The sequence below is a fragment of the Xyrauchen texanus genome, chromosome 13, assembly GCF_025860055.1.
Source record: "Xyrauchen texanus isolate HMW12.3.18 chromosome 13, RBS_HiC_50CHRs, whole genome shotgun sequence".
NCBI classification, from domain to species: domain Eukaryota; kingdom Metazoa; phylum Chordata; class Actinopteri; order Cypriniformes; family Catostomidae; genus Xyrauchen; species Xyrauchen texanus.
Genome location: NC_068288.1, coordinates 8930820 through 8953096, shown reverse-complemented (window position 1 = coordinate 8953096; position 22277 = coordinate 8930820). Strand labels below are relative to the sequence as shown.

Sequence of the window (22277 nt, the reverse complement as noted above, 5' to 3'; positions counted from 1 at the left end):
TTACCCAAATGTACAATGGCCTAAGCATAGTGCTCATAAACCGTTCAGTCCCTTTTGACCTGCTCATTCATACAATGAAAACATGTCACAAAATGTAATTAGAAAACCATACAATTCTTAAATGGAGACACTGGGTTTGCAGATTTGCACAACTTGGTGAACTTAAGTATTGGCAATATGACCATTACTTTAAGGAATAGTTTACCCAAAAATGAAAATTATCTCGACATTTTTTCACTCATGTCATCCAAAAGTATGACTTCCTTTCATCTGCCAAACACAAACTTATATTTTTTAGAAGAATATCTCAGCTCTATATTTTTTGAAGAATATATCAACTCTATAAGTCCTCACAATGCAAGTGAATGATGACCAAAACTATAAAGCTCCGATAAGCACATAAAGGCATCATACAAATAATACATAAAACTCGTGGTATAATCCATGTCTTCTGAAGTGACCTAATCTAGCACTCTGTGAATGCATCAAGTGCTATGAAGTGAAATCGAGCTTGAAAATTAGACTTCTATGACAAGAAAAAGAAGTTAGATAAAGAGTTATATTTTGGTCTGTTTTCACTCAAAATTGATTGGATTGCTTCAGAGGACATTAATTAAACCACCAGAGTTTTATGGATTATGTTTATGCTGCCTTTATGTGCTTTTTGGAGCTTCAAAGTTCTGGCCACCAGTTACTTGAATGGACCTAAAGAGCTGAGATATTCTTCTAGAAATCTTCATTTGTGTTCTGCAGAAGTAAGTCATAATAATCTGGGATAGCATGATGAAAACAATGTGAACATTTTCATTTTTGAGTGAACTGTTCCTTTAAAAGGACCAATGTCTGTCTTCTAAATTTTGAATAAATATGTACTTTATTAGTGGTCCTGTGACAAAGCCTGACAAAGTTAAATCATCTTTATTTTATTAACTTAACCAAAGAAAAACACTCAATAAGATAAATCCTGCTTCTATTAGAATTTCAAAACAAGTCCCACAGTATAATTACAAACTGTGAATAATGTTTTACCTTGCAGAACCATCTACTATGTGGGCAAGTGTCTCTATACCCTACATAGTTCCCCATCCACAAACTTCTTAATGTTAGTTATGTTGGATGGTTCTACCCTCCACCAGAAGGAGGCAGTATGAGTTTATCACTATTTTACCGGTGGAGTGTAGAGCGCAAGAAACTGCGCTGTATGATTGGTGGACAACCGACTATAAAACTTACGTCATTTCCTCATCTCGCTCTCTTTATGCCGTGAAGTACAGCACTCCATACGGCGTTGTCTCGTGGTGAGCTGATTTTTAATAAATTTGTCCACTTTAAAAAAAAATTATCGAGCCAGACGTTTCTCAGTGGACGTCTGAATATATCAGAAGTCATATTAAACATGACGCCCCCCCACCTCCCTAGTTATGTAAAAAAAAAAAAATTAAGGCCTAAACTGCAACGTGAATGCGCGCGAAGAAGCTCGAGCACGGCTAGAGTATAGCGCGTGAGTAGCAAATTATAAATAAAAACAAGAGTTTAAGGGTCCTTGTACTGTGTGGTTTGTTAGAGTTTTGAAGTTTTCCGTTTATAAATTGGCCCACATAATGTCCTTATAATTATCGAGTCGGCGCTAGACTGGAGTTTCCAGTAGATGACGCAAAATGAGGTTTTGCACACTGTTAAAGCCTGGCATTGAGGTCGGTGTTTGGGTGTCGGAAGTGTGCTAAAGCAATCAAGACGGGTTTTCGCTAACACCATGAGGGCAGATGCGTCCTATGACTGGGGTTTGATGGTGACCTGAGCTACAGAATTCATTTTAAGTTAGAAAATCTCACAATACGGGTCGTTTTATTTTGATTGAGCACTCTGTGTGATTATGCATTTCCCTTTCCAGCTATCCCACTAAACTCGTTACGCAGGGAAAGCGGTCACGATGTCCGGAGGTCTGGATGTCCTTCAAATGAAGGAGGAAGATGTACTGAAGTTCCTGGCAGCAGGAACCCACCTGGGAGGAACCAACCTGGACTTCCAGATGGAGCATTACGTCTATAAGAGAAAGAGTGACGGTAAGTGTTTTAAGACGATCAGCCAGATTGGAAAAAGTATAGGAATGTGGTTACAAGTGATGTGCAGGAGATTCAATATTATTTCAGCTTTTAGGTAGGTAGATGCTAATTTCATAGTTTTATCACATTCCTACATCTGTGTAACAAACCTAGATTATGCAGAAAGTGTTCGAAGTGCAGTTCTTAAAGTAATAATTAATCCAAAAACGAATATTCTTTAATAATTTCCTCACCCTCATGCCATCCTTGATGTGTATGACTTTTTTCAGCTGAACACAAATTAAGATTTTTTGAAGAATTTCTCGCCTCTGTCTAGTTCTTTGGTAAACCATTCCTGTAATGTTAAAGCTTTGTAGAATACTTAGAAATATACTTTTGTGCAGGCGTGTACATCATCAATCTTAAAAAGACTTGGGAGAAACTGCTGCTGGCTGCTCGTGCCATCGTTGCCATTGAGAATCCAGCTGATGTGTGCGTTATCTCCTCCAGAAACACTGGCCAGGTACTTGAAACGCAAGCCAACTCAATAACCAGTCAAGCACAACTGGAAAATATTAATCGCAACAATTTGATTTTGCACATTATTAAAACTCAGCACTGATGTCGGTGTTTGGGTGTCGGAAATGTGCTATAGTGAATCGGCTGGGTTTTCGCTAACACCATGAGGGCACTTTGCCCCATGACTGGGGTTTGATAGTGACCTGAGCCACAAACTGAATTGAGTGTTTCACTTGAAATAAATGTTTTGCATTGAGAATTGTTTGTCGTGTTCACTGTCGCAATTGTTTCCTGTCAGAGAGCTGTGCTCAAGTTCGCCTCTGGTACTGGTGCTACCACCTTTGCTGGGCGTTTCACTCCTGGAACCTTCACCAATCAGATTCAGGCTGCTTTCAGAGAGCCCCGCCTCCTGATTGTGACTGATCCTCGTGCTGATCACCAGCCGCTGACTGAAGCCTCTTACGTCAACATCCCAACCATCGCCCTCTGCAACACAGACTCCCCTCTGAGATACGTCGACATTGCCATCCCATGCAACAACAAGGTACTAATGACAAACTAAATCCATTAGGTTAGTGTTTACATGGAATCTAGTTTTTATTTTTCTCTAACGTTGTCTAGTGGCTAGGGCTGGGATAAACGATTATTTTTTAAACGATTATTCTAGCTATTTATTTTTCCGATGCATCGATTAATCTAACGATTAATTTTTTTTTTTCAGTCCGATTCGATTTCGATTAATCGACTTGTGACAATACCGGTTTCATCGGGGGTGGGGGGTGTATAAAATGTTTAAAAAAAACATTTGCTGGGAGTTTGATTGACTGGCGATCTGATCAATCATAATACGCCATTTTTGTCCGACAAAGTAGTCAGGAGAGAGATTAACGTCGGTGGATTTGAATTTGAATAATGGATTGTATGCTACTGTACTGACATCTTTCCGCGGTTAAAACAACAGTCCTTCTGATGTAGGCTACATTCATGTTTAGCCTATTTGATGCTATAAATTAACCAAGGAAAAGATGATCGGTTCACGAGCAGCTTTAACTAAGGCAATCTGTCATGACGCATTAAAGAGCCACAAAATAGTAGGCCTATTTATGGTTTAATTTTCTTTGAATGACCTAATTTGAAAGTTGAGACTTTATTAAATGTTACCTGCTTGGTCCTGTCTGTCAGCGCGTTGTCAGTGTCCTCTATGTATTTTTCACGACATTCATAGCTATAAGCGCATTATTAATTGCTATAGCTTAAAACTTTAGGTGTCGACAACGTATTATAGCCTACTCCAACATCGAGTGCAAAGTGGGGAGTTGAAAAAAACTTACGGTGCTCTGTCATCTGCAGCTGCTCCCGGGTGGCGCCTCTTCAGATGCTGGTGCATTGCCGTGGTGCTAGAATGGAAGGCCATCTCCATTTTGCAAAGACGACATATCACGGAATTGTTTCCTTTTAAATTAAAGAATTCCCATACTTTAGAGGAACGAGTGCATGCCGCCTTGCACTTCAGCGCCACCATCTTTGTTTTGGGTCCGACGAATCGACGCGCAGGTTTTGCGTCGACGTATTTTTTGCGTCAACGTCATCGATGACGTCGACGTGTTGTCCCAGCCCTACTAGTGGCCCAAAAAGAGATTCTCTAATATTGTTTTCTGTGATTGTTCTGTATGAGAGACTATTGTTTCAAATGCTTGTTTCAGGGTCACCACTCAGTTGGTTTGATGTGGTGGATGTTGGCCAGAGAGGTGCTGAGAATGAGGGGTACCATCTCTCGGGAGCACCCATGGGAGGTTATGCCTGATCTGTACTTCTATAGAGATCCTGAGGAGGTACGAATCTGCCCTTTGTCATAGTCTAATGCCAGCTTACTGCCCATGATGCATGTTTATCAATGAAGAAGAGCTTTTTGGTTTTAGATATTCGTTCCATGTGTGTGGGATCTTCACTAATTCTTTATTCTATTTTTAGATTGAGAAGGAAGAACAGGCTGCTGCCGAGAAGGCTGTGGGTAAGGAGGAGTTCCAGGGTGAATGGACTGCTCCTGTGCCCGATTTTAACCAGCCTGAGGTTGCTGACTGGTCTGAGGGTGTTCAGGTTCCATCTGTGCCCATCCAGCAGTTCCCTGCTGGCGTAGAGGGTAAGTTGATTATGTTTGGAAGTCATAATTTTTGGGGGATATTGACCATCTCGGACTGTTGTTTTAACATTAACATATGAAATGGAGTCCAGTATGTTGCTGGACATAACCTCTGATTCTGTGAGGGAGATCACTGAACTAATACATTACCATTCCCAACTGCAGCTCCTGCCAAGGCTGCTCCAACTGAGGCGTATGCAGGTAAGCTTTTTTTTTTTTTTCCTTTATTGTTGTCTATACATTTACTTGAGACAAACCAATGGTCAAATTAACAACTATGGCACAGCATGTGCAATAGGTTTGTGTCTGTGGTAGTGTTGTCAAAAGTACCGGTACTTCGGTACCAAGTCGGTACTAAAAATAAGATGTAACGATACCAGTGTTTCTGCAGTACCGGTAGTACAGAGTACCGACTCCCTCCGGTGCCAGCGCGCAATATGACTGACACACGACAACTTTAAAATGCTCAGACTTATTTTGAACGCATACTGTTACTCCTTTTACACTGAAATAGACCATTAATCCAAGTGACATGTCCTAGTGTGATTTATTAATCCGCTGAAGGCTGCAATCTTAGCGTTGATGAGCTGCGCACTTTGTATAAATCCTCATACTCTGGAAACTCAGATATTGAGAATCATTCACGTTGTTTGAGATGACGGCAGAGCACTAATCCACTGTGAACCACACAGCACATGTAAACTATACATTTATATAATTAAATCACAGCATTTGCACTTTAATCTCAACTTTACATAGAATTTAAAACAACAGAGTTGACCAAAGAGTTTCACAGTAATAAAATTTAAAACATAACATTTCAAAATTACCACATACACAAACACCAGTAACCTAAAATACAAACACTTCAAAACTGTGTCCTACATTTCATTTTTCAGACTCAAACGACATTGTAAACCGATGAGATTTCAGACGTGACTTGAAATTCTTCAATGATAACACTGGACTGTGTCGCAAACGGTTTATCTGCAAAAGTGAAGCTTCCGGCAAAAAAACACATCATAATAAAAGCACGATTTAAAGTAAAAGCTTAAATGCTAGAAATGTAAGAAATTAAACCAAAAATATATTACAACTCTAATAAAAATAACGTTCTCTGTAATAAAAAAATAATTAATCAGTTTATCAAAAGCAAGACTTTAAGATGTTGAATAAATGTTTGGCAAAATAATGCAATGTTAAAGTTCTAATTTCACTTATTAAAAGTTAAGAATTCATTGATTGGACACCATTTTGATGATTAAATTAAACTTAAAACATGTTCTCAAATAATAATAATAATTATTATTATTAAAAATAACAACTTGTGCGTTCAATAGCACATCATATTAGCATATCTTTGCTGTGTTATCGAGATTGGTATAGAGAACTGTGAAATTTCACTGATATTGGTATTGACTACTGAAATGTGACAACACTACTATGTGGTACGCAACATTAGGTGTAATTTTTAACCTTTCTCTCAAACAGAGGACTGGAGTGCTCAGCCTGCCACTGAAGACTGGTCTGCTGCTCCTACAGCTCAGGCCGGAGAATGGGGTGGCACCACTGCAGACTGGTCTTAAGTGAAGCGCTTACTAAGAGTCCAGTGCTATGCCATTGAATCAATAAATTTGATTGTTTAAAATCTAATTTCTCCATGTGTTTTCTTTATGAATAATTTGAATGCTAGAGAAACAGTTAGGTGTCATAAGCTTGTGTTCTGGATTAGTTTGTTGATATAAAGTTTTATTCCAAGAAGTCGTACATTAAGGGTTTGTGTCTAAAATCAATTAAAGGGATAGGTCACCCAAACATGAAAACTCGTAATTTATTCGCCCTCGTGCCTTGCCAAATGTGTATGACTTTTTTCTGCAGAACACAAATTATAATTTTTTAAATAATATTTCAGCTCTGTAGGTTTATATAATGCAAGTGTGAGTGGGTGCCAACATTTTGACACTCAAAGCACAAAGGGAGCATAAAAGTGATCCATAAAACTCCAGTGTTTTAATCCACATCTTCAGAAGTGATCAGATTTACTTGCATTGTATGGACCAAAAGAGCTGAGAAATTCTTCTAAAAATCTTCATTTGAGTTTAGCAGATGAAAGCCATACATATCTGGAATGGCATGAGAGAGTAAATTCAGAGAATTTTCATTTTTGGGTGAACTATTCCTTTAATGCAGATAGACATGCTTAAAGCCTTAATGTGAGGTTAATTCAAATGTTTAAATTACAAATTGTGTTTTGAACCAAGAATGAACAATACTATATTTGATAATGAATATTAACCACAATTAATAAATGCTGTAAGAAAGTGTTAGCTCAAGATACCCCATACATGAACTAATGTTAACAAATAAAACCTTGTCAAGTATTTCCGTTTGAATGCTATACATATTGTGACATCCTTTTCAACAAAATCGCAGTATTGAAGAAGTAACATGATTTTTATGTAAAGTGTGAGCACCAATTCACAATGTTCACTTCATTTAGATTTCTATAACATGGTTTTCTTGTATGAATTTTGAAAACCTAAATATAACAACTTGTTTATAAAAGTTGTTTTTTTTTAAAAACATTCTTTGAACTGGTTTAGAGTAATATTGTTTTAGCACCCCAGATTTATCTGAGCAGTAGAAAGAATTTGTTTATAAAATGCAGAAATTAGGAAAATACGAGATTTGCTCAATAGTTTGGTTTTAAATCACGGGCATCTCTGAAGCTGATAGTGAAATATGTCAGGTTATAAATGTTATTTATTTATTATATCAGTAAAATATCTAGCTTTTGTGCTGTGTTTTATGCGCATGTGATAATTGTTATTATGTGATTTTGGTTACTCGATGTAACGAAAAAGTTTCATCTCAGATTGGGCTCGAGCCCATAATCCTTAGTTTAGAAGGTTTTACCCATCAAGCCACTGGGATTTTCGTCGTAATTGAGTTTCTACTGAAATCATCACATTTTTATTCACAAGAATCAAATCACATGCCCCCCTCATATTGAAGAACGCGTTGCGTAGCAACAGCGTGATGATGCCACACAGCCAAACATGGCAGTCGAGATTAGCTAGCGATTATTAAACACCACATAATGAGCACATTTAGACCTTTTTGCACATTCATTTACAGTTTGATTTAGTTCATACGGTACGAGGGGTGTCTTAATGTAAAAAAAATACGCGATCTGTTGAATATCTCACAGAAACGCAAGCTTGTTCGCTAACTTAAACTAGCTGGTTAGCTAGCTGGCTAATTCACCCCATCCAGCGAAGTAAGTCTTTTCTGAATTGATTGGTAAGTTATTAATTAGTGGTACATGTAGCTCTAGTTTTGATATCTTTTGTCTGCTTTATGAATGCCAGTAAAATTACTGGCTAACCGTCTGCGAGTTTCAGGGCTGTGTTTTTGCTGGACAGTGAAGCATCGTCACCATGGTGAGTACCTTACCTCATAGCCAAATTCTTGTTCATTCACGTGTTTTATGTTTGTTTTTTTAAGTCATACAATAAAATGGATAAGCAAACACAGTTTAATTTTTTTGATGTAGGCAGAGACATATGCACGAAAGAACTTTATTATGCGCATATATTTTTTACCTTTAAATTGTAACATGTTTCCTTCGATCATTTTGCATTTGATACATTTGTATAATTTTTATATGAGAGAATGCCCAAAATGTGCACAGCTGTGATCTATGAAAATGGTGGCTACTTTGAAGAAACTTAAATATAAGATAGTTCCAGTACTTCAAGTTGTGTTGTTTCATAGTTTTGCATTAAACTGTTTAGTTACATAACATACATTGTAAGTACTGCTCACTTTAAAACTGTTATTTCTGTTCTGGAGCTTTTGTCCCGGATGAAACCTGCAGTGTCTGGTGAGGCGTCCACCAATTCTAGCGAGAAGAAAAGAAAAAATAAAACAAAACAATTTCCAAGACTTGAGGATTATCTAAGCCAAAGAGACTACCTGGGTTCCCTGACTTTGTTAGAGGTACAGACAACAATCACGTCAGTGAATGAGACCTGCTTTATTGAATACAATTTGAGATGCATATATTATTGTGTTTGAATGTTTTTAAAGGGGTCATGACATGATAAATTTTCCTTGATCTTTTGACATAAAAGAGGTCATTGTACTTTAAAAACATACTGTATGTTTCAAACCTCAAAACTTCCTCCTCACTGCAAAAAGAGCATTTGTTAAAACCAAGCTGCCAAAATGACTCAATCTCTACTTCCTCCACATTGTGATGTCACACTGTGGTAAACATTTGCATCTGACTGCCTCCACAACAACACATCAATGCCTACTTTACCTTTTCAATTTTGTAGCCCCGCCCAGTAGCGGTGAGCAGTGAGGTGTCAAGAGGAGAGAGCAGGTCAGTCAAGAAAAAAGAGCCAATCACAACAGTGGGCATTTACTGTCAAGTCTTAAAGGAGAAGCAGCACCAAAACCGTTTCTGACAGAGGGTCAGAATGAGACTGGAAAATTATAATGTTTCTTGTGCAAAAACCTTTACCATTATTAAAAGTGGTTCTCAAGGAACATAATAAAATAATAATAAAAAAAGGCATGACATGACCCCTTTAACGGAGTTCAAATGGAGTTCAAGGTTGTGGTGCTGCTTCATAGTATTTATATGACCTTGAACTCCGTATCGTCCAGTTCCAGCGTAATGGCGGCGTGTCAGTGGAGCATTCAGACCTTTGGATCGGCTACTGTGCCTTTCATTTGGGGGACCACAAGAGAGCAATGGAGGTTAGTAGAAGAGAGAATAAGAATTAATGACTGGGCAAGTAAGATGAATCTTAGAGAGAGAGAGTGTGTGAATTTTTGCATTAGTACATTTTGAAATAGCAGTTGCATTTAAACCTACACTATGTAACGTTTGGCCCTCTAGCGGTTAAAAAAATAAAACAGCATGTGTCTTGCGGAATAACATTGTTTCGGTTGTGGTTCGGCTATACTCCTCTGCACGGATGAATGTGGTTCAAGGCACCGGTGTACACATGAATACAGGACATTTTATTAGAGCGAATGGACAAATAATTAACAAAAGAATGGAAAAGACGGATATCCGAAAACATGTCGTCTGAGCAGATAAGTGCCATATCTTATGCTGTTGTTTTGACTTACTGGAAACATTGATGTTTTTAAATAAATGACATTACAAAAGTTAGGCTGCGTTTGATAACATTAGACATGGTGATTGCTAGTCTGATAAGGTCAAACGTTGTAAAGCTTTTATAATGGCAGGATATTCTGGCCAAATAGACCACGGTAGTAACTAATTTATAGATTGTCATTGTTACCAACCAGTGATCAACATCATTTCAAGACTCACATGTCCTTGGCAAGCCTAGAACTAAAGGATTTATTTATATAAATTATAGCTGTTATAAATATATAAAGTTCTGCACCGATTACAGTATATACGTGTACAGACCCAGACGTGTGTGTGATTACACAGCTATACATAAACCATATCAATAAAATATCTTATGTTGAGTAAGAAAATCCATCTCTGGGTCGCTTCTGAATCCTTTCAGATCTCGGAGTTGTCGCCACCTCTGAAAAGCCAAGCCGATGTTGATTCGGGTTTTATTACGGACTGTCGCTTTCCCTTTTTGCTTGTAAACGCTGCTCTGTTCGGGGTTTCTTTGTTTTTTACAAAGTTATTCCCCTGAGGTTTGCTGTTTTGAATGATCCATGTTCAAATTTTGTTGTTCGTTGTGACAACAAACTTTCCCACACGTGCGCTACAGATCTTTTTTTCTCTGTGTAAGGAAATGACATCAACACGCAAAGGGCGAATGACAAAATCTGTCCCGACAGCTCTAAAATATTTATAATCTAATATCGTTATTATATGTTTATCCAAGTGTATTTGGGTAAAGTAAATGGTTTGGGAGATGGGTTTTGTTGCACTCTCTCATTAATAACATTTTGTTATTGTTTAACCCCAAAAAAGTTACATAGTGTAGCTTTAAGGCATATTATATTTTTAAAAAGTATTCATATTTGTTCAGGAGTACAAAGCCCTCACTCTGAGGCCAGATTGTCCAGTGGATGTGTGGGTATATCTGGGCTGTTCCCTCTTTTTCCTGGGGCTTTATAAAGAAGCTGAGGAGGCCGCATTAAAAGGTGTGTCATTCCTTTCCAATGCCTCTTTTCTCATTTTTTGCTCAACAGCTTTTCAAGCAAGCAAATTATGCAAACATTGCCTGCTACCATCTTTTTCAGGACTGAAGACTCAACTTCAAAATCGCCTGCTTTTTCATTTAGCACATAAGGTCAGTTCTCCTACTATTTTGCATAATCGTGGTGTGCATACTATCTAACGATAATGATGATGGCATCATCATCTGCTTTATTTTTCTCTCTAAAGTTTAATGATGAAAAGAAGCTGATGGGTTTCCATCAGAACCTGGAAGATGTGACAGAAGATCAGCTGAGTTTGGCCTCCATTCACTACATGCGCTCTCACTATCAGGAGGCCATTGACACCTACAAACGGATCTTACTGCAAAACAGGTGTATTAGAACATACTGAACCAGTCACACCGTCAGCACATCAACATATGAACCAGCACCCCTGACAGAGACAATACATTTCTTACATTTAAGCATATCAGTGATTCAGCTATTGTACGATGTGTCAAGTAATCGCAGCCGTGCTGATATTTAGTACAAAAGCACGATTGTGAGCGTGGTATGTAAGGGATAATGTGCAGTCAGTTGGTAGTTATCAGAAAATAAACCCAGATAGGGTGGTTTCAGACTTTTTTCTCGCTGAAGTGGTTTATTGTAAATAATTAAATGTATATATAATAAATGTCAATAATAATAATAAATAATTATTTGCATTTAAATTATGCTGAGAAAGAGACCACAGAGTCTCCAGAATCCGCTGAATGCCACCTGTTTGCGTTAGATTTCTGTAAGGTGTCTATATTGTGAAAATGACTGTCTGACTGCTTTTTAATCCGGTTATTAGATGACGCACGCCAAATGAATAAAGAAATGAACATGTTAATATCAATTTGATTTGAAATAATTGTATTCGCTTACATGTAAAGATCCCATAGTAATACTAGAATTAGGAAACATAACTCCCAATACCTAGTTAACTGCAAAATATCAGTCAATCCATGGATGTGTCGAAATTATTCAGAAATATCAGACTGCTGGAGAGAGTGATTGACCAATCAGAATTGAGTATTCCAGAGAGTTTAAACATGTTTAAGGTGCGGCCACTTTTACTTTCGCACAGCGAAATGTTGCGGTTGAAATACAGTCATCTTAATGGGACTCGCTATCATGAATTTTGTGCAGAATTTCACCATGCAAAGGTAAATGTGAAGGCACATTTACCTTTTGGACAGAAGGTGTGGGGTGACGTTGAGCGTGACGTTGAGCAACCTATTTTTAATGCTGCGATTTGTACTCTGGGAGATTGAATTTAAAAAAACTTGCCGCTAAAATGAAATCATTGACCATTGTGATTATTCAGTGTAGTTGTGCATGAAGCACCACCCGCACAGAGGTCACTGCCAAACCAAGCAACTTCCTGTTGGTCAACGTGGTTTACCGAACTTGAACCCACGCAAAACTCTTTGCCATTGGAAGTCCATTGCAGACAATTTACTAACGCACAGATTCCCATTGAGATTAATTTATTTTGCTCATGGAATTTCGCTGTGCGAAGGTAAATGTGACCGCGCCTTGTGTACAGCAGTTCTGAAAACATAACGTCAGTATCAAGCAATCGATGTGTTATGTCCAGCTATTTATTTTAGTTTTTGCTCCACCAATGAAAATAGTTCCAAATGAAGCCAAAGCAGGATTGCAATTGGTATATGAAATATCACTATTCTTGTAACACACTTGTCCAATCAAATAAGTGGACCAAAACTAACCATTGTATGATTAAAAAAAAAATGATTAAAAACAGCAATTCTGAATAATTATTTGTCTTTAATTCTACAGAGACTTGCTTGCCCTGAATGTGTATGTAGCTTTGTGCTACTATAAACTGGATTATTATGACGTATCTCAGGAGGTTTTGGCTGTGTATCTGCAGAGTATTCCCGACTCTACCGTCGCCCTCAACCTTAAAGCCTGCAACCACTTCAGACTGTATAACGGCAAAGCTGCTGAGGTCAACTGCTCTGATGAATCTTGATCTTTAGTGTGGACAACAGGTTGTTCTTGATTGTTTTTGGATGTCAATCCCAAGGGCAGTGTCATTAGTTTCTGGGGGGGCACAAGGCAAATCATGTTGCAATGCCCATCCTATCCCCCACTGGGCCGACCATGCTACCATATATGCTAAAGGTCTAAGTATATACTTTGGTTGTTTGCATTGAGGATCGCTCAGCGCAAAGTATGTGTGACGCAAATTTCGTCATCAGCACAATCCACGTGGACTGTGTGCATCGTCAGCACCTGCACCTGCAGTTGACTGTACTAAAAGAGTATCACAAAGCAGAACTTAGTAGGTCCTCATGGTGGCGCGGTTACTCACCTCAATCCGGTTAGCGGAGGACAAGACCTCTGCTTCTGAGACAGTCAATCCACGCATTTTATCACGTGGCTTGTTATGCATGACACCTCGGAGACTCGCAGCATGTGGAGGCTTCATGCTATTATTCTCTGAGCATGCACAACGTACCACGTGCACCATTGAGAGAGATAACCTCTAATCGCGACCACGAGGAGGTTACCCCATGTGACTCTACCCTCCCTAGCAACCGGACAAATTTGGTTGCTTAGGAGACCTGGCTGGAGTCACTCAGATGAAATTTTGATGATTATAATTTTAAAGACATTTAACTTTAGTAATGTGACATATGTGACACAAAACTATATTTAGCAGGAAATTAAGTAGGGCAGAACTTGAGTTTATCTATCGGAATTCAGTTGGATCATAGGAAGTGGAAAATGTAGGCTATGATATGTACGGGATATTGTGCAATCAGTCAGTCATTATTGTGAAATCTTTTTAATATTTTTGATGAACATTAGACAGTCTTTTATACAGTTTAGCAGTCATTATTCTAAAACATTTGATATAATGAATAAACTGAATGCCATGACTGACCTTCTTGTTTGGAAAGAGTAACATTTTGAGCAAATATGAAAAACAAAAACGTGTATTGATAAATTGTCCTCAATAAGAGCAGGGGCGTCTATTAAAAAGTTAATAAGGTTAAGATTTCTAGAAGAATATCTCAGCTCAGTAGGCCCATACAATACAAGTGAATGGTGAGCAAAACTTTGAAGCTCCAAAAAGCACATAAAGGCAGCATAAAAGTTATCAATAATTCCAGGAGTTTAATCCATGTCTTCTGAAGCGCTCCAATCGGTTTAGGGGTGAGAATAGCCTCATCTAGTGAAATGTTTATTTTGGTCTGTTCAAATCTATTGGATAACTTCAGAAGACATTGATTAAACCACTGGAGACTTATTGATTACTTTTGTGCTGCCTCCATGTGCTTTTTGGAGCTTCAAAATTTTGCTCACCATTCACTTGCATTGTTTTTAGTTTTTTTTTTTGCAGATGAAAGAAAGTCATGCACATCTGTGATGGCATGGCGGTGAATGAATGATGACAGAATTTGCATGTTTTGGGGAACTATTCATTTAAATAATAAAAAAAAAAATTCTCCCTCTTGCAGACAGAGTTGAAGAACCTGATTGATATCTCCTCCAGCTCTTTTCAGTTTGCTAAAGAGCTTATCCAGCACAATCTGGTGGTGTTTCGTGGGGGTGAGGGAGCTCTGCAAGTTTTACCTCCTCTGATTGACGTCATATCAGAGGCCAGACTCAACCTGGTCATCTACTATCTTAGACAAGGTGTGTTGATCAGACATGGTCTCTTGTCTTAAGCAGGTACATTGAGACTGGCTTATCAGTTTGTTATTAACATTGTCATCTCACTTCTAGATGATATTCAGGAGGCCTACAAACTTATCAAAGACCTTGAGCCCACCACACCCCAGGTATTAAGCCCACACTAATACTGTTTACCTCTTTTCCTCTCTATTTTTTGACTGGATTAGTGTTTTCTCAGTGTTTAAAGCTTGTTTTTTAACCTCTTATGTCCTCCCCAGGAATATATTCTGAAGGGAGTGGTAAATGCTTCTTTGGGACAAGAAATTGGATCGGTTTGTAACATTTATTCATAACAGTATTTTCTCTCAAACTTTTTTCTTAGCATCATCTTGGTGAATGGTTCCACTAGTATGAGTTTCTGAATCCATGTTCCCTTATCTCTCTATATGCTTTTGTATTCTTACAGAGGGACCATTTAAAAATTGCCCAGCAGTTTTTCCAGTTGGTTGGAGGCTCAGCCAGTGAATGTGGTAACATCATTATTCAGGCTAACAATAACAATATTAGCCCTGTTTCAGCAGCGTCCCCCATGCAGTGTGACAGATTTACTGTTAATCTATGAGTTTGTTTTTTCGGCACAGGCTAAGCCTTGTCCTAGACTGAAAACCACCTTTAAAGGGGTCATGATATGCCTTTATGTATATATATATATATATATATATATATATATATATATATATATATATATATATATATATATATATACATGATCATTTTCCAGCCTCACTCTGTCAGAAACGGTTTTGGTCTTGCTTCTCCTTCAAGACTTGAGAGTAAACGCCCACTTTTGTGATTGGCTCTCTGCTCTTGACTGACCTACTCTCTCCTCTTGTCATCTCACTGCTCACCGCTACTGGTCGGGGCTATGGAAGTGATAAGTTAAAGTGTTGTTGTGGAGGCGGTCAGATGCAACTCTTTACCACAGTGTGACATTACAGTCATTTTGGCAGATTTAAACAAATGCTCATTTTGCAGTGTGGAGGAAGTTTTGAGTTATGAAACTTACAGTATGTTTTTATAGTACAATGACTTCTTACTGTATATGTCAAAAGATCAAGGAAAATTTTATTCCTCATGACATGACCCCTTTAACGGTGGCTCTTGACTTAGTGTCATCACTATTTTATTACCAAAGTTAATTTGTGCCTAGTTTTTATTCTTATCATAAAGTATAATATATATTTTGTATCTTAGGTCCAAGAAGGACACACTTTCTTTTGCCTTTGACCGGATGTAGGTATTTGACATGTAACTGTCAATACCCAATTATGTCGTAATGTTAATGTTTTTTTAAATCAACTTCTTTTGAGATAAATTGTTGCTTATAGAGACTTTAGAAGGTTTTATATAACTGTCAATGCAAAAATTTATATTTTTGTTGCTGTGATTGGTCATTATACACTTTCATCATTTTAATAAATGTTTTGCCTTCCTTCATTTTAAATGGTTCTGCAGTGAGACCAATAATTTTTATAGGACAATTCCGTGTAGTCTCATAAAATGTCGTAACAAAAATGGCTGAATTAGCCAAATGCTCTGTAAAATAGTTTTAAATTGAGTATTTTATTACGAAGTATTTATGGAGAATTTACGATAAGAACATAAGATATATGACATAGTTACTTGGATGTAGTAAAACCAAATTAATGCACTATTTCCCCTCTTTCTTGATCTTATAAGACACAATACCTGGAAGGCAGTGCATGGCCTCTTGTTTCTTCCTGCTGAAGCAGTTTAAAGATGTGCTAATATATCTCAATTCAGTCAAGGTAATGTACATACTGTATCATTGTTTTTGGATTCATTACAGCAACATTAAAACATCTGCATTAAATATTCATGTTTTTCCTTGTAGAATTACTTTTACAATGATGACAGTTTCAACTTCAACTATGCCCAGGCCAAGGCTTCCATGGGAAACTACCGGGAGGCTGAAGAGGTATGGCATGACTGCGTATCAGTATGTTTTATTTGGCAAGCACATCTGATTATTGGCTTTTGCACTGAATCTGTATTTAATGTGAACAGGTTTTCCTGCTCATCCAGAGTGAGAAGATCAAGAATGACTATGTTTACCTGAGCTGGTTAGCTCACTGCTGTAGGTTCAACAACATTGCTTTGAAAAGTTCTTTGGAGTGTTTTCTGATTGGTCATACTTTAGATTAACCAGACCACTGACTCTCTGATGTCATTGTCCTCTCTGTTGTAGACATCATGAATCAGAAGGCTCGTCAGGCCTGGGAGCTGTATCTGAGGATAGAAACATCATCTGACTCATTCAGCCTCCTGCAGCTCATCGCAAATGACTGCTATAAGGTGCTGGGATAATACCACATTGGAGTTTCATTCCAACTTTGCCAGTCATGACAGAAAATACATGATCAGGGTTCAATACAAGTTCAATATAAGTCATATTTTAATAATAAACTGATCCAAAAAGACAAACACACACACACAGGTGTCGGACAGCTGTCCGTAAATCTCTCTCTCTCTCGCTCTGCAGCTTCCAGTTGGCCCTTGTCCCTCTCTGAGGCTTGATTAGCCTGATTAGGGGCCGGGTGTGCGGAATCACGACCTGCCCTCCGCCCTGTCACATTCCTCCCTTGTTCTTTCAGGCCGGGGAGCCCCCGGCATAACGTGCACCCCTCCCTTTCACTGCGGAGGGGCGTGCCTTCCGCACCGTCTACTGGCAGGTCATCCCTGTCTACCTGGATGAGGGAGGATTTAAGGGGAGGGAAACAAAAATAAGTGTGGCACCTACATGCCATAATGACGATCGTGACAAATTAACAAAAAACATTTTAAAAAGAGAGGGAAAGGCCAACAGGGAGCGACAGTGGAAGAGCGAGAGGAAAGAGAAAAAAAACACTTACTCACCGGTTCTCCGATACGCCGTAGCTTGGTCACTCCCCCACCCTCTAATGGATGACAGCCGTGCTTCCCCGGACGGATCAACGGCATACCTCCGGCCCCTGGTGGACGGAACATCCCGCCACATTTTTGGTGGACGGTAGGGGCCGCACTGTCACACCGTGGTTATAGACAGGAATTTACAGTGGATGTGAATAGGGCCAGTCCATATATATATATATATATATATATATATATATATATATATATATATATATATATATATATATATATATCCACAAGATGTAAATATTAGAAGTTTTAACATGATTTATATTACAACTGTGTTGCAATGACTGGTAAGCCCTTTAATTTGGTAAATACCATAATGCTGGTATAATGTTTACCTCTTGTGGCTATACTTTTAAAACTGTGTGTATTTTAACGTTTATGGACTGGCCTCATTCACTGCCATTGTAAGTGCCTTGATGTGCAATTTTTGTGAATAAACAATGGACAAGATTAAATTTGTTTTCTGATAATCAACATTATGCAACAAATGCTGTTGAGCATTTCTTGAATTGAACCTGGAACATTCTTTTAAAACAATAAGCTAAAAGAGGTGAGTAAGTGGTGTTATTGAGCACAATGCAAATCTTTAACATGGTAAAATCACTATAATGCACGGCCATTCATGGCTTCTTTTTTTTTAGTAAACAGTGGTAACAATATCATGATAAAAAAAACACAATTTTTCAACTAGATAGGTAAAGTTTGTCAAGACGAACTTTGACTTTAAACTTTAAACGAACGTTAAAAGCTTTAAGTTTGAAGGTTGCACTGGCCCTAATGTCAGATAAACAGACAGACAGATAAACCATGAAATCTTAAACGTTCTGTGACAGAGTCTTAGCCCGTTTGAACATTCCATTAATGTAAATATATGGCATTTTGGGATTTTTTGATTATCCATTATGAGAAAAGATTAAGTTCAATCAGTTAGAAAAGATATAGTACACAAAGTCAGAACAGTCTGAAGGTCTGTGCCAAGCGGATGCAGCTTGAAAGCTCTTGGAGTTACAATTGATAATTTTGATACAATTGATAGTCCTGGTTTAAGGATTTTGGAAAAGTATAATAACAGAATAACAGTATTTTGGCTTTATCAAACCAACATAATAAAGTTACATTAAACTTGGCAATGTTAATGTATACATTTACAGTTGTTCATTGTAGTTCATGTTAATTCATTATGCATTAAATAATGTTAACAGATATCATATATTAACAAACGTTTAATGTTAAAATATGCTAGTATATGTTGGAATTAACATTAACAAAGGTAATGGATGAAAACTAAAACTATAAAGAGAAAGAAACAATTTGCACCATTAAAACTAACTAAAATAATACTGAAATAACAAAGCAAAATAAAAGATAGTGACATTTTCAAAATTACAGTGAGGAAAATAAGTATTTGAACACCCTGCTATTTTGCAAGTTCTCCCACTTAGAAATCATGGAGGGGTCTGAAATTGTCATCGTAGGTGCATGTCCACTGTGAGAGACATAATCTAAAAAAAAAAATCCAGAAATCACAATGTATGATTTTTTAACTATTTATTTGTATGATACAGCTGCAAATAAGTATTTGAACACCTGAGAAAATCAATGTTAATATTTGGTACAGTAGCCTTTGTTTGCAATTACAGAGGTCAAACGTTTCCTGTAGTTTTTCACCAGGTTTGCACACACTGCAGGAGGGATTTTGGCCCACTCCTCCACACAGATCTTCTCTAGATCAGTCAGGTTTCTGGGCTGTCGCTGAGAAACACAGAGTTTGAGCTCCCTCCAAAGATTCTCTATTGGGTTTAGGTCTGGAGACTGGCTAGGCCACGCCAGAACCTTGATATGCTTCTTACAGAGCCACTTCTTGGTTATCCTGGCTGTGTGCTTCGGGTCATTGTCATGTTGGAAGACCCAGCCTCGACCCATCTTCAATGCTCTAACTGAGGGAAGGAGGTTGTTCCCCAAAATCTCGCAATACATGGCCCCGGTCATCCTCTCCTTAATACAGTGCAGTCAGCCCTGTCCCATGTGCAGAAAAAACACCCCCAAAGCATGATGCTACCACCCCCATGCTTCACAGTAGGGATGGTGTTCTTGGGATGGTACTCATCATTCTTCTTCCTCCAAACACGGTTAGTGGAATTATGACCAAAAAGTTCTATTTTGGTCTCATCTGACCACATGACTTTCTCCCATGACTCCTCTGGATCATCCAAATGGTCATTGGCTAACTTAAGACGGGCCTTGACGTGCTGGTTTAAGCAGGGGAACCTTCCGTGCCATGCATGATTTCAAACCATGACGTCTTAGTGTATTACCAACAGTAACCTTGGAAACGGTGGTCCCAGCTCTTTTCAGGTCATTGACCAGCTCCTCCCGTGTAGTTCTGGGCTGATTTCTCACCTTTCTTAGGATCATTGAGACCCCACGAGGTGAGATCTTGCATGGAGCCCCAGTCCGAGGGAGATTGACAGTCATGTTTAGCTTCTTCCATTTTCTAATGATTGCTCCAACAGTGGAACTTTTTTCACCAAGCTGCTTGGCAATTTCCCGTAGCCCTTTCCAGCCTTGTGGAGGTGTACAATTTTGTCTCTAGTGTCTTTGGACAGCTCTTTGGTCTTGGCCATGTTAGTAGTTGGATTCTTACTGATTGTATGGGGTGGACAGGTGTCTTTATGCAGCTAACAACCTCAAACAGGTGCATCTAATTTAGGATAATAAATGGAGTGGAGGTGGACATTTTAAAGGCAGACTAACAGGTCTTTGCGGGTCAGAATTCTAGCTGATAGACAGGTGTTCAAATACTTATTTGCAGCTGTATCATACAAATAAATAGTTAAAAAATCATACATTGTGATTTCTGGATTTTTTTTTTTAGATTATATCTCTCACAGTGGACATGCACCTACGATGACAATTTCAGACCCCTCCATGATTTCCAAGTGGGAGAACTTGCAAAATAGCAGGGTGTTCAAATACTTATTTTCCTCACTGTATAATAACCCTGGGATATTTTGGGTGTACAGCAGCTTCGAACGTGATTCATCCAATCAGAATTACCATAAGAGTTAGTTCTGTTTTCTAAATAATAATAATAATCTGTAAAATGTTGTAACGATAGAATATTAGAGTTACTAAACTATTCAGGCAGATGATTCTTTAGGATGATCTATAGATAGCAACCTGCCTGATGATACAATTACAGAATGTTGCTGATTCAATCGACACATTGTAAAAAGCAAAACTACTTTCCCTTTGGTCTCAAAAGTGTTTTCATATGATACAAGATTTCAGTAGATGTGAAATATAAAGTATGTATTCTTCTTAGATGGGGCAGTTCTATTATGCAGCTAAAGCATTTGATGCTCTGGAGAGATTGGATCAAAACCCTGAGTACTGGGAGGGAAAGCGTGGAGCATGTGTTGGGATCTTCCAACTTATACTGGCAAGCAGAGAATCCAGGTATGAACCTATGCCAAGCCTTACACAAGACATTATTATTAGTTTCGGCTCTATGTAAAAATGTCTTTACTTAGAATGGTCAGATTTAGTTCACCAAAGATTTGCACAAAAATGTAACAGTCTGTTGAAAGTTTATGATGCTCTAACAGGATTAAGCTTTTGACCTGTAATCATAATGCTTTCTGTGTATATATATTGTGTTGTTGTTTGTTGCAGAGAAACACTGAGGGAGGTTTTGCCGATGTTGAGGAGCACTGGTAACCCACAAGTTGAATACATCATCCGTATTATGAAGAAATGGGCCAAAGACAACAGAGTGGCTCTCTGATAACCTTTACACATCAGCCAACACCCGATGCAATACATGTACTTGAATCTGTATAAAATCATAATGTTTAAACTTTTATTGCATTGTCTGCTTGTTTCTTTCTCAACAAAATATGAAATGAACGCACCAGTTCGGATACAACTTAAATGATACTTCTATATTTACCATTTATCCATGTCAGTTAATTTCAAATGTTTTAAATGTATTTTTTTTTTTTTTTTGCTAGATGGATTATGCAACTAATTAAAGCTGTATCTTTTCAAACGTTGTGTTTGAACGTTTAATCCCAAAAAATGAAAGCTAACTGAATGTCTGCCAATGTTTTAATTTTACACTTAAAGGGATTGTTCACCCACAAGTGACAATTCTCTCATCATTTACTCACCCTCATGCAGTATGTGAAGCATATGACTGACTTTCTTCTGCTGAACACAAATGATGATTTGTAGAAGAATATCTCAGCTCTGCAGTTTCAAACAATGCAAGTGAATGGTGACCAGAACTATGAAGGTCAAAAAAGCACATAATAAAAGTAATCCATATGACTCCAGAGGTCAAATCAGTGTCTTAAGAAGTAATATGATAGGTGTGGGTAAGAAACATAAATATTTAAATAATTTTTCACTCTAAATCTTCACTTTCATATTCTTTTGTTTTTGGTGACTTTGTTTTTGGAAAATTTGTAGTAAAAAAGGACTTAAATATTGCTATTTTTCTCACCTACACCGATCATATCTCTTCAGAAGACATGGATTAAACCACGGGAGTCTTCTGGATTACTTTTATGCTGCCTTTTTGGACATTTAGTGTTCTGGTCACCATTCACTTGCATTGTATGGATTTAAAGAGCTGAGATATTCTTGTAAATATCTTCGTTTGTGTTCTGCAGAAGAAAAAAGTCATACATTTTTGGGATGTATGAGGGTGAGTAAATGATGAGAGAGTTTTTATTTTTGGG

The 22277-nt window shown here is 37.9% G+C and overlaps 2 protein-coding genes and 2 non-coding genes across 7 annotated transcripts; all 4 read left to right on the top strand.

Annotated features, from left to right (window-relative positions):
- Window positions 1–1243: 1243 nt before the first annotated feature.
- On the top strand, window positions 1244–6354 carry LOC127654356 (40S ribosomal protein SA). The gene is made up of 8 exons (XM_052141493.1): window positions 1244–1298; window positions 1892–2063; window positions 2447–2565; window positions 2860–3105; window positions 4265–4393; window positions 4533–4701; window positions 4867–4902; window positions 6193–6354. Exons 2-8 carry the CDS (start codon window positions 1931–1933, stop codon window positions 6285–6287), a joined length of 927 nt encoding a protein of 308 aa, XP_051997453.1. The 5' UTR covers window positions 1244–1298; window positions 1892–1930; the 3' UTR covers window positions 6288–6354.
- Window positions 1666–1807, top strand: LOC127654502 (small nucleolar RNA SNORA62/SNORA6 family). Its single transcript, XR_007971940.1, has one exon. It is a non-coding gene; the product is annotated as a small nucleolar RNA SNORA62/SNORA6 family (small nucleolar RNA).
- LOC127654501 (small nucleolar RNA SNORA62/SNORA6 family) lies at window positions 2637–2777 on the top strand. The gene has a single exon (XR_007971939.1). It is a non-coding gene; the product is annotated as a small nucleolar RNA SNORA62/SNORA6 family (small nucleolar RNA).
- Window positions 6355–7751: 1397 nt separating the features above from the next.
- On the top strand, window positions 7752–21563 carry LOC127654414 (intraflagellar transport protein 56-like). Of its 4 annotated transcripts, none has more exons than XR_007971929.1 (18): window positions 7752–7981; window positions 8073–8144; window positions 8557–8703; window positions 9379–9471; window positions 10743–10857; window positions 10957–11006; window positions 11102–11247; window positions 12703–12874; window positions 14394–14571; window positions 14662–14717; window positions 14829–14882; window positions 15017–15080; window positions 16291–16379; window positions 16466–16549; window positions 16639–16708; window positions 16820–16926; window positions 17509–17620; window positions 20858–20991. XR_007971929.1 is itself a non-coding variant. In XM_052141599.1 (18 exons), exons 2-18 carry the CDS (start codon window positions 8142–8144, stop codon window positions 21317–21319), a joined length of 1674 nt encoding a protein of 557 aa, XP_051997559.1. In that variant the 5' UTR covers window positions 7752–7981; window positions 8073–8141; the 3' UTR covers window positions 21320–21563. The 4 variants fall into 4 exon arrangements, 2 of the variants coding, with proteins under 2 accessions (XP_051997559.1, XP_051997560.1); XR_007971928.1 differs by having other exon boundaries at window positions 17114–17620; window positions 20858–20882; XM_052141599.1 differs by lacking the exon at window positions 17509–17620 and adding an exon at window positions 21208–21563.
- Window positions 21564–22277: the final 714 nt, after the last annotated feature.

Bases quoted from the DNA above. Each gene is read 5' to 3' on its own strand.
- LOC127654356 (XM_052141493.1), top strand. From the start codon at position 1,931: ATGTCCGGAGGTCTGGATGTCCTTCAAATGAAGGAGGAAGATGTACTG. The intron at 3,106-4,264 runs GTACTAATGACA...TGCTTGTTTCAG, and splicing joins CCATCCCATGCAACAACAAG to GGTCACCACTCAGTTGGTTT. The intron at 4,903-6,192 runs GTAAGCTTTTTT...TCTCTCAAACAG, and splicing joins TCCAACTGAGGCGTATGCAG to AGGACTGGAGTGCTCAGCCT.
- LOC127654414 (XM_052141599.1), top strand. The intron at 16,550-16,638 runs GTATGGCATGAC...TAATGTGAACAG, and splicing joins ACTACCGGGAGGCTGAAGAG to GTTTTCCTGCTCATCCAGAG. The intron at 20,992-21,207 runs GTATGAACCTAT...TGTTTGTTGCAG, and splicing joins CTGGCAAGCAGAGAATCCAG to AGAAACACTGAGGGAGGTTT.